General features: G+C 32.9%; 2 protein-coding genes across 2 annotated transcripts; one reads left to right on the forward strand and one right to left on the reverse strand.

Annotated features, from left to right (window-relative positions):
* The first annotated feature begins 1,787 nt into the window (after positions 1 to 1,787).
* On the forward strand, positions 1,788 to 4,658 carry EXO70G1 (exocyst subunit exo70 family protein G1). Its single transcript, XM_079051166.1, has one exon. The coding sequence runs from the start codon at positions 2,258 to 2,260 to the stop codon at positions 4,301 to 4,303; it is 2,046 nt and encodes a 681-aa protein (XP_078907292.1). The 5' UTR covers positions 1,788 to 2,257; the 3' UTR covers positions 4,304 to 4,658.
* An 813-nt stretch (positions 4,659 to 5,471) lies between these two features.
* Positions 5,472 to 11,923, reverse strand: LOC145117594 (histidine kinase 5-like). Its single transcript, XM_079053892.1, has 13 exons — positions 11,785 to 11,923; positions 11,334 to 11,409; positions 10,104 to 10,965; positions 9,521 to 9,748; positions 9,082 to 9,175; positions 8,617 to 8,823; positions 8,326 to 8,456; positions 8,061 to 8,110; positions 7,739 to 7,911; positions 7,552 to 7,655; positions 6,861 to 7,457; positions 6,415 to 6,570; positions 5,472 to 5,880 (listed from the first exon to the last, which is right to left on the reverse strand). Exons 3-13 carry the CDS (start codon positions 10,869 to 10,871, stop codon positions 5,758 to 5,760), a joined length of 2,631 nt encoding a protein of 876 aa, XP_078910018.1. The 5' UTR covers positions 10,872 to 10,965; positions 11,334 to 11,409; positions 11,785 to 11,923; the 3' UTR covers positions 5,472 to 5,757.
* Between the last annotated feature and the right edge of the window lie 206 nt (positions 11,924 to 12,129).

The following is a 12,129-nucleotide window of genomic DNA, read 5'->3' on the forward strand; positions in this document are numbered from 1 at the left end:
GTACGGTTCATTACCTGTAAAATATCACAAAAAATGCACATATCTAAACATTGAAACATGTAGAAAATTTGATTCACTTCATACTAAACAAAAAAAATGAGAACTCTAGTAAAAAATTTATGTATGCTACAATTTATTTTTTAGAAAAAGATACATCTAGCTAAATTCTCTAATTACTTTTTAAGAGATAGTCAAAAAGTTAAGAAATAACTTACATAACCATTGAAATCATAGGTCGACCTTCACAGCTATGATATCATCAAGGGAAATCTCCAGAAAAGTCCTAAAATTTACCCTAATTTACGAAAAAGTTCCAAACTAAATTTTGTTTACGAAAAAGCATGAATTACCGGTAAAAGTGGCGATTTGACCCCTTTTTCCGGTTTACCGGTTTTATTACTTACCTGTTTCACTAAAGTCCCATTATTTTACCCTAATTTGCGAATAAGTCCCAAAATAAAATTTACTGATGATTTGGCCATTTTCTCTATGTAACATACATTTTACCGGTTTCATTGCTGACACGGACGCCAAGTCATTAAATGAGATGATGAGATGGATATGTTGAGTTATATAATGCTATGTTTAGCATAAAACTTGATATCCTGATGTATTGTATATATTTTTTGAATATAAAATGCATCCAACGAAAACTACAATAATTACATAAACTAACAACAACTGCATTATTTTTTACGTTTATAAGAAATATCAAATTGTCTATCTAATCTTATGTAACCCAATATATCCATCTCATCAGACATCAACTCATTTTTTGCCCCTTTTTTCTTGGAAACACACATTTTATTGGTTTCATTGCTGACGTAGATACATAGTCATAAATGAGCCGATGAGATGAATATCAAATTTTACAGTAAATGTGGCATTATATAACCCATCGTATTCATCTTATCATCTAATTTAATGACTAGGTGTCTAAGTTAGCAATGAAACCAATAAAATGTATGTTAAATGAAGAAAAAAGGCCAAATCATCAGTAAATTTTATTTTGGGACTTATTCGCAAATTAGGGTAAAATAATGGGACTTTAGTGAAACATGTAAGTAATAAAACCGGTAAACCGGAAAAAAGGGGTCAAATCGCTATTTTTACCGGTAATTCATGCTTTTTCGTAAACAAATTTTAGTTTGAGATTTTTTCGTAAATTAGGGTAAAATTTTAGGACTTTTCTGGAGATTTCCATATCATCAAAAGTATATAATTTTTTGTCTATGTTTTTCTATTTTTGGCATGATGAAACTGCAGATGATTAGACACTTGTATAATCTCATTTGAGAAAAGGAAAAACACAAATCGGGTTAGAATCATAGATGATCAAATGCTATATGGGATTGCCATCAACGATTTCACCATGTCAAAAAATTCAAATTTTCTTTTATACCTCAGATGTAACCCCAAAATCATAGTCTAAATGACGAAACCACATATCATAAGGTCCTTCTGCGATTCCGATGATTTTATAAGTCATTTTTAAAAATAAAATAAAATATCTCTATCCTTCTTCTTACATTTGCATAAGTTATTTTATTTTTCAAAATCCTAATTCATTTAAAGTCAACAAGTAGTTGTTATGGGTATAAAACACTTCCAATCAGAGAATTTGTAAATGAAGTATTTGTATGTTTCAACTTTCAACCAAATGCAATTGTACTTTGTTACAAAATAAAATATGAAAAAGAAACTAGGAACATAAACATGAATATATGCTATAAACAGGAAAAAGGATGAGAGAGATGAAAAGGAGCGTGAAAAAGCAGAAAGTTGAGTTGAGAATAACAAAAAGCGTGTACTACTTACTGTGTATCCACCTCTTTTTAGGGTTTGTTTTTTTCTTCCATTTTCTCGTAAATTTCACCCATACTTCGCACCCAAACCCAATTTACAGACACTATATACTCTCCATTACTCTTCAAGACTTTACCTTCATCGCATCTAGCGTGGATCTTGAAAAACCCCACTACTCCCATTAATCGTAAGTCTCGCTCTCCCGCTCTCAATTTCAAAACGTTTTGTGATCTTCGATTCTGTATGGTCTTATGATCTTCAATTTTGAAGTGGGTATGTGTGTTTGGAGAAGGTGGAGGTGTTTGCGTAAGAATTCGATTTCGTCATCTCTTCCTCCCAACGTGGAGTATTGATTGGGTATCAATAGATCTGTTCTTGTCGGTAAATTAATGTGGGTGTTTGGGGTTTAGACCGGGAAAATTGAGTCTAGGGTTTAGACAAATTCTGGGATATGGGATCGGCGGGTGAAGATGGGATTCGGAATTTGATGTCGGCGAGGAATTCATTGAAGGTTAATTTAGAGAAATCGAAAGCCCTAGGGTTATCGCTACGGAAATCCGGGCCTAGATTAGAAGAGATTAATCAAAGGCTACCATGTCTAGAAGCTGCTGTTCGTCCTATTCGTGCTCAAAGAGACGCTCTTGATGCTGTCGGTGGTCATATAAACAGAGCCGTTGTCCCAGCCGCTGCTGTCCTAAAGGTGTTTGATGCAATTCACGGTTTAGAAAAATCGTTATCTGATCCTCAATCTGATCTTCAAGGATACCTTTCAGTATTGAAGAACTTACAGGAAGCATTGAAGTTTCTTTCTGAAAACTGTGGAATGGCAATTCAATGGTTAGATGACATCGTTGAGTATCTAGAAGATCACAATGTCGCTGATGAAAGGTACACTTCTAGTCTAAAAAAAGCTCTAAAGTATCTCAGAGAGCTACAAACCAAAGAAGAAAAGAACCGCCTAGATGGTGGCCTTTTAGAGGTGGCATTAGACAGATTAGAAACCGAATTCCGGCGACTCTTGACTGAAAACAGCGTCCCTTTACCCATGTCTTCTTCTCCATTAAAAGATGAACAACCCTGCATTGCTCCATCTCCTTTACCAGTCCCCATCATTCAAAAACTTCAAGCAATCCTCGGAACCCTAATAGCAAACAACAGACTCGAAAAATGCAAATCTATTTATGTAGATGTTCGCAGCTCAAATGTCAGAGCAAGTTTACAAGCTCTAAACTTGGATTACTTGGAGATTTCAGTTTCTGAATTCAACGATGTACAGAGCATTGAAGGCTACATAGCAAAATGGAGTAAACACTTGGAGTTTGCAGTGAAGCATTTATTCGAAGCTGAATATAAACTCTGCAATGATGTATTTGAAAGATTAGGGTTAGATGTTTGGAGGGGTTGTTTTGCAAATATAGCAGCTCAAGCAGGTATGCTTGCTTTTCTTCAATTTGGAAAAACAGTAACCGAAAGCAAGAAAGATCCCATTAAGCTCTTAAAGCTATTAGACATTTTTGCATCATTAAATAAGTTAAGATTGGATTTCAATCGTCTTTTTGGTGGGGCTGCATGTGCTGAAATCCAAAATTTGACAAGGGATTTAATCAAAAGGGTAATCGAAGGGGCTTCTGAGATTTTCTGGGAGCTTTTACTTCAAGTGGAGCTACAACGCCAGGCCCCACCACCCCCAGATGGCAGTGTTCCAAGATTAGTAAGTTTTATAACCGATTATTGCAACCGATTAATCGGGAATGATTACAAACCAATCTTGAATCAAGTTCTAGCAATTGAAAGAAGTTGGAAACGTGAAAAGTTTCAAGAAAGTCTTCTTCATGATTATCTTCTTAATCTGATACGTGCGATTGAAGTAAACCTAGAATCATGGTCAAAAGCGTATAAAGACACGGATCTTTCATACGTTTTCTTGATGAACAATCATTATCATCTTTACAAGCATCTAAAAGGCACAAAGATTGGAGCTTTATTAGGTGATCAATGGCTAAGAGAACACCAAGATTACACAGAATACTATTCAACAATCTTTTTAAGAGAAAGTTGGGGAAAGCTTCCTTCACATTTAAGCAGAGAGGGGTTGATTTTATTTTCGGGTGGGAGGGCTACTGCTAGAGATCTTGTGAAAAAACGGTTGAAGGCCTTCAATGAAGCTTTTGATAACATTTACAAAAAGCATTCGAGTTGGGTGATTTTGGAAAAAGATTTGAGAGAAAAGACATGTCATTTAATCATTCAAGCAATTGTTCCTGTTTACAGAAGCTATATGCAGAACTATGGGCCTTTAGTTGAGCAAGATTCGAGTGGTGGAAAGTATGCAAAGTTTACTGCTCAATCTTTGGAGAAAATGGTTTCTTCTCTTTTTGTGGTGAAACCTATGAGACATGGGAGTTTTAAGGTTAGACAAAATAGTAATAAGTTTAACAATGGTGTGGAAGATCATCCGTATTCTGGTTCACCTACTCCTACTGTTGCTTCTGCTTGAATCTTGATGATGGAAATCATGGAAGGTTTCTTTTGTACATGTGTAAAAGAAGAGCAAACTTATTATTCAAATTCTTCAAGTTGCTTCATGAAAAATGGGAGTTTCTTGGACTTGATTTCTAACCAGCTACGCAACAATGGTGTTTTCAGGTTAATCGAATGTTGAACTCTTGTTTCTTGGTATCTGTTTTTGTTAGAATCCATAATTATTTGTAATGTTTATTAGTCTAGAAGCAATTAAGATTGTTAAATTTGGGGATGTTCTTGTTGTGTATGATTATTTTGGTATAAAGTGCATCTTATGATGTGGAAGTATCTTTGAACCTTGAAATAGATGGTTATATTATAGATTTAAAGCTTCTTGATAATAAGTTGTCTTTTGTATGTATGTTCGTTTTGATTTTTGGAATAAGATAAGTTAATCATGTTGTTGTATACAATTATATAGAGTGGCCATGTGATTTTACATATTTACCCTTCATCTTGTTGTTTAAATAGGTTTAGCGGGATTGCAGAACAAGGTTAAATTGTAAAATTACCTCTCCATGTTAAAATACAACACCAATTTTATTGGACACATCAAGTATGGTGTTCATATTACACAAATTGGTTTTAACATAATTTAGCCTGGAAATTGTAAATTTATATATACAAAATATATCATTAATAAAATTATCAATGAGAGTTTTAAAATGAAATTATTGTTGGATATGGTATTTAAAATTAACATTTTTATATACGGTTTTAAAGTTGTCTTTTATTTTAGCGGATATTTGTATCAAAATTTGTTATTGAAATTTTTTTTTCATTACATGTCATAGTTGTCACGTTTTGATAAAGTATGATGTTATTTTATTAATATAATATTAAAGATATTCTTTTGTGTTATTTTTTGTGTATAGTTGGAGTGGAAAAAGAATTAAGGCTAAAAGCTGTTTTTATTTGTAATTTTATTTTGTGTGTGTGTATATATAAAAAGATAGCATCATAATTTTTTTTGAACAAAAATACCAATAATTCTCCTTTTGATAGCAAATCAGTTTAGAGGTATTTAATTTTTTGAATAGTTTAAATAGTTTTTTACCTATTTTTGAAATTAACAGACCAAATATGTACTCCAAAATATCTAAAATCATCATATGGAAAAAAGGTACCCAAAATAAATGCTATTAAGACATAAATAACCGAATTTATTCAAGACTAAAATTACAAAACTAATGTATTTTGCAAACCCAAAAAAATCTTACATACAAACTACAGTTGATTTCAAAATCACTACTTGGTAGCTTATTTTGTTATGAGGTGTAACTCGACATTTATCCATTCAAACCCTCTAAAAATGGAATTTGGAGGACAAAAACACAACTCAAATACACAAAATAAAAAGGTGACGACAAAACTTTTCTAGCTATACAAATACACAAAAAAATATATATATTTACAAATCGCCATATATTATGGCAAATATTGTTCAAGACATTGTTTTAAGTTTTGAAGAGTAACTGGTTTTGTTATAAATGAGTCCATACCATTCGCAAAACATTCTTCTGCATTTTCTGACATTGCATTTGCAGTCATCTGCACATAAACCATCAAATTTTATCAATAGTTGAATTGTTTTTTTGGTCTAAAAGACGTGAAAAGTTGATCTTTTTGTAATTGTCACTTTTTGGGCCCACATAATTCGATGATGGGACCCACAAAAATAGGAAAAGATAGATAAATAATCAAATGATAAAAATACCAAAGTAAGACCAAACGAGAATCTATCTTTAGCTAGTTTTAAGGGCAACTATGGTTGTTTGGTTTATAAAATGTTTTTAGAGGGTATTATGGTCTTCTAATCCAAACGAAGGAATCCTATGGATTTGAATTTCATCCATTTGTTAACCAAACACACCATAAAATGGAATCTCAAATCCCAATTCCATCCATAAGATTCCTTTGCTTGTCTTTCCTAAATGGTGATTTGACTATGTACATGATGGAGTGAGTATAATATATGATAAAGGGAAAATAGGCAATTTTGCTTCAAATCAACAAAATGGAAAACAAGTGTTGGCAAAATTTGCATGACAAGGGCAAATAAGTAATTTTGCTTAAGGTACTTACCGCAATGATGGGAATTCTCCTTCTTTGTTCCTTGGGTATGTGATCGCCAGATAACTCAACTCCAGCTAACCGCGCTTCATCCCAATTGCCGGTTTTCTCATATGACCGGATCAACCGTGTAGCTTGAAGACCATCCATTACCGGCATACATACATCCTACATTACAAAATCACCATAACAAAATAAAAAATTAGGGTTACATGCAAGAAATAACAACATACTTTCGTTTATTTGTTTATTATTATTATAGCATCCTACTTTCATTTCTTCTTATTACAACATTTCACTTTTTGGACATTGTGTTAAGCCACATATGAAGAAGAGGACGAAAGAAATGAAAGTAGGGTCACTAGGATGCTATATAATAAACAAACAGATAAAAAGTACATTGCTATTTCTTAAATACATATCATAATAAGATAAAAGTTTAAGTGAATAGTGAATACCATAAGAATGAGACCATAATCACAACGTTGAAAAGCTCGCACTGCTTCAACCCCGTTATTCACAACATCCATATCTTGATTCAATTGTCTCATCATCCGCTTTGCTACCATCACATTCACAACATGATCTTCAACAAGAAGAATCTTCGGCCTCAATGATTTGGTTTTTTCATGCACGTTTCCCGAAATACCCCCCGAGTTTCCGTTAGAATGTATCCTCTGTGCATCCGGATTCAAGGGCCGGTTTTTTTGGATACAAGGATCGTGAAACGGATGATCATGATCAAACGAATCATACTTTGTGCTATAATTATTCTCCGAATTACTCTTTTCAAAATTGAGTTCGGTTCCCGTTAACCCGTGGGCCCGACCCGACCCGTTAGAGGAGAACAACGAGCCTAGAGTCCGGGGTTTGAATTGGAAAAATCCACAATTTTCATCGTCTTCTGTGGATGTGTTGTCATCCATATCTTTAAAATCATCGGTTTCATCTGAACTTTCGCACGCATGTGGAATTTTGTGGGGTAGAACAAACGTGAATGTAGATCCGCAGTGTTCTTTGCTAGAAACTGTGAGACTTCCTCCCATAAGCTCAACCTATTAGCAAGAAACAAACGATATCGTATCATGATTCTAGAAATAAAGATAAATATTGCTATTTTTGCATTTAGCCCTAAGAAATATTAATTACCAGTTGTTTGCAGATGGCTAAACCTAATCCGGTCCCACCATATTTCCGAGCCGTATCAGCACCAGCTTGCATGTATTTCTTGAATAACGATGGTAACGCGGTTTCTATCACATCAAAGTGATAAAATTATGAGAAAAAAAATAAAAATAAATGGTTCATTGAGAAGATAAAGAACATAAAAAAGCACCTGGGATTCCGATTCCACTATCTTCAACATCGCAACGTATCCACACCACTCTTTCATGCGATTCAGACTCTTCCATATCGAACTCTGACTTTTGTTGACTTTCTGAACATGGGTCTGGTATTATATAAAGATTTATCTTAACCTTCCCTTCGTGAGTAAATTTCACAGCATTGCTGCAGAAAATGAGATAAAAGTTTATAAAAAAAAGGTTCAGTAGTTCATTTATACATACATGGAATATGTAATCTTTCATGTATAAATAAATAATTCATTTGGGAGATATGCATTTATCTTGTGTTAAGAAACATAGTAGTAATAATACCTGATCAAGTTGGTGAGAATTTGTCGAATTCGTAGAACATCACCAATAACCTGAAAATGAGTTATGATGTTAATGTATAATTACTTATTTGCCCTTTATAATCATTTCAAATAAATAGAGATGTTATAAATTTTTTTTGTATAACATCATCAATTAACGATTTTTCATGTGGATACACTTCCAAATAGAAATCATAATCTTCAACGCTATATAGATTTTCTGGCTGTTTTCAGCGTAAAGGGTAAATATGTCAAAAAGAACTTGCCTCAATAGGGACATCATCTGCTACATTTCCTTCCAAAATTAGCATCTTTTTCAGTGATGCTGCAGCAGTTTGTAGTACATGCTTGATCACCTCACGAGGCCTAAACTTTGTAGCTTCAAGCTTCATAACACCTGAAAACAAGCATATAATATGTTCAGATTTCAGAATCTTCTATAAGATACATACATGGAGTAATACATAGGCTTTATCCTTAGTGAGCAGTTATGGGTTCATGATTCATGAATAAACAATTATTTCATTATTAATACAAGAAAGGACAAAAAACTTGACCTGATTCGACTTTTGAGAGGTCAAGAATGTCATTTATAAGTTGAAGAACTAAATCACCCGAAGATAACATGACACTCAAGAGTTGCTTTTGATCTTTATCGAGTTTTGTTGTTGATAAAATCTCTGCCATGCTTACAACTCCTGATAAAGGAGATCTTATCTCATGTGACATGGTTGCTAACATCTGTTTTGCTCTCATTGTCTCCTCTACAAGAAAATAGATTGCATATAACTTTAATAACCATAAAAAAGATAAGAGAACGTATAAGATGTAACAATGTACTTTTATTTATTTTTTGTATTACAAGTTTACAACATTCTACTTTAAGACATTATACTTTGAAAAATCTACCAAATTATAGCTATGAAACTTGCTTTGTATTTGGATGATATTGCTATAATTGGGTAGATTTTTCGAAGTATAATGTAGAATTGTGAAAAGGAAAGTAGTATGCTATAATAAACCTGTTATATGAATAGTCTTGTTGAGTTCGGTTTCCCGGGCCTTTTGCACTGCTATTTCTTCTCTAAGCTTTGCCATTTTTTCTCTCCTTCTCACCTAAAAACATATTTGGTCTTTTTATGTGAATCTTAGAAGCTTTGAGACTTTGATATATAGACATTAATCCACTAACAAGAAAAGTATCAAATGCAAGAAATAGAAACATACTTTAATTGATTTGTTTATTACATTTTCCTACTTTCCTTCTTCCTATTACAACATTCCACTTTAAAAAAATCTACCAAATTATAGCAATGTGATAAAAATACAAACATTGCTATAATTGGTAGGTTTTTATAAGTATAATGTCCTAACAAGAAAAAAATTTGAAAGTAAGATGCTATAATACACAAATAAATGAAAGTACATTGCTATTTCTTGCATGTAGTGAGTGAGTCTTACTTGATCGGTTATTTCCATTCCCATATAATTCACACCAATTGTCTCTCCTTCTTTGCTAAAAACAGGCTCAACGTATATCAAAAATGTTTTGGCTCCAAATAATTCGGTCTCAAATGTAATTTCTCTTTTTCCTGGTATTCCTTTTTCAAGAACTTCCCTTTTGAAATCTTGGGATTCCTTAACTCCACCACCTTTGAATATCTCCACGTCTGTTTTCCCAATAATATCCTGAAAATTTTCAAATATTTAATCATGAAAAGTGTTAGATTAGATGCATTAAGTAGCAACTTACTTTCCGTGATTTTTTCCTATTACAATATTGTAGTTTGAGTTTTTTTCCGAATTATAACATTGTAGTTTCATTTTACTTTTTCTTATTAGGACACTGTACTTTAAAAAAATCTACCCAATTATAAAAATTGCTCAGGGTTTCAATGATAATGTTATAATTGAGTAGATTTGAAAAGTACAAATGAAAGTAGAATGCTACAATAAAAGATTATATAAATTTACATTGCTATTTCTTGCATCTAACCCTAAATAAATTTATATAAAAGTATGTTGCTATTTGTAATCATATTACCTCCTCTCCCAAACTTGGAAAATGATTATAAATAAAGCGATATCTCAAATCTTTATCTTGATGACCAATAACAACAGGCGCATTTTGAAGAACAAAATGTAAAAAATTATCTGCTCTTTTCAAGATTTGCGAAAGTTCTTCAACTGGGGATGATTGTTTCTCGAGCTTTTCAATACTTTCCTCCAATTTCTCCAATAAAATCTGTTCCCTATTCACGCTTAATTCCAACAATTTCTCCAAATTCAAAGCTCGTTGTTTCCAATACTTAACAGTATCTGTATCATCTTCCCCATCAATTTCCAATCTTTGATCTTGATAAATCACATCATTTCGTCGTTTTGGAACATCTGGAATAATCTCATAAACTTCATCGAGTATAGAAATCGGGCGTTTATCACCCCCGTAACTATCATCTTCAAATCGATGTTCTTCCAAGATCTCCAATTTCTTCAATTCAACTTCGTGTTGTTGTTTGCTTAAATTCTCTAGTTCTTCTCTTAGAAGTCGCACTGCGTTTTCTTGTTTCCATTCCCAGTTTTTTACGAGATACGATAACTGAGATGACCCTTTTTCGCTGTAATTTGTGAGCTCGAGCAGTCTTTGGAAATCAACGATAGTTGGCTCTTCGATGAAAGTGACATCCTCTAATAAATCTTGATCGGCGCCTGGTTTTTCAAGGTTGAACTTTTTTCCGGCGGCGTCAATGTCTTCCGGCCACATCGAAGACAAGACTTCCACCTCCATATCCTCCGCATTGTCGTCTTCCATTTTGTATACAGGTTTATAACAGTTGGGTAATCATATCGGAATTGAGATTAATATTTTTATTCAATGAATTTGTAGGGATATCGATTGTTTGATTCTGCAATACAGATATTTGCAAGAAAAGTGAAGGATCAAAATTTTCGAACTAATAAAAGAAAATGAAAGTAAATTGCTATAACACACACACACATAAATAAAAGTAGGATGTTATTGCTTCCAATTAGCAGAAACAAAAAGCTATCAACTTTGACTTTTAAAGTTCAAACGTGGTAATTATCAAATTCAAGATTCGCTACACAGATTTTCATCAATTCTAACGTTAAAAGTAAGTGACTTTACAAGAAAATGTTTCTGACATTCCAAACAAGATATAATCAAGAAATCTTTCATGGATTGATCAAAATACAAAGCAAAAGTCAGCAAAAAGATTAAAGAAAGTAAAAAGAATTTGGAAAGATGACTTACTGAATGATATGATGATCTAAAGACATCAAGTGCATATCCTCTTGAAGAAGAAGATGAACACCATCTAATGAAGAATCTGGAGAGCTCAAAATTCAGCAAAAATGAACAAAACCAATAAAATTTAGCAATAATTGAGTGAAACCCAATAATTATTTCAGCTAAAAGTTTGTTAATTGCTGTTCGAATTTCAGCAAAAAATAGCAAAGCCCCACAAATTTTATTCACAAATGATTGAAAACCAACAAAAGTTGGTTAAGTGATGAATGAAGGGAGGGGACGATAATCAAGAAAATGCAGAATCGATAATCTTTCAGTATTCTGCAAAAATGGCATAAAACCATCCACAAATGATTGAAACCCACCAGCTATTTCTGCCCATAATCTAATTAATTGCTGAAATTATGATAAAAATGAAGAGAACAAAAAAACAAATAAAGGATGCAAATCTAACCTTGCGATTCATATTGAAGAACCCTTTTTTTCTGTGTAGATCTGTAAAGTGGCTCGTGGAAATGCGCAGTCAATGAGTAAACAAAGAGTTGAATCAATGGAGCATTGAGAATGTAGAGAGAGAAAGCATGTGAAGAAGAGAAGCTTAAAAGGCCATGTGCAATGAACAACAAATATTATATATATAGTTTTTACAACACATAAATGTGCATGTTGCTGACAAATATGTGGCTTTTATTGTCAGAAATGCTTTAATGTGTTTAAGAATCTTTAATTATTTTAAGAGGAGTAAGAGATTCCTAAGTTGGACATTAGTGAATATATTCGAAAAAGATATGAAGTTATG

Source organism: Lactuca virosa, chromosome 5 (assembly GCF_052849685.1).
Source record: "Lactuca virosa cultivar CGN04683 chromosome 5, Lactuca_virosa_CGN04683_v6, whole genome shotgun sequence".
NCBI classification, from domain to species: domain Eukaryota; kingdom Viridiplantae; phylum Streptophyta; class Magnoliopsida; order Asterales; family Asteraceae; genus Lactuca; species Lactuca virosa.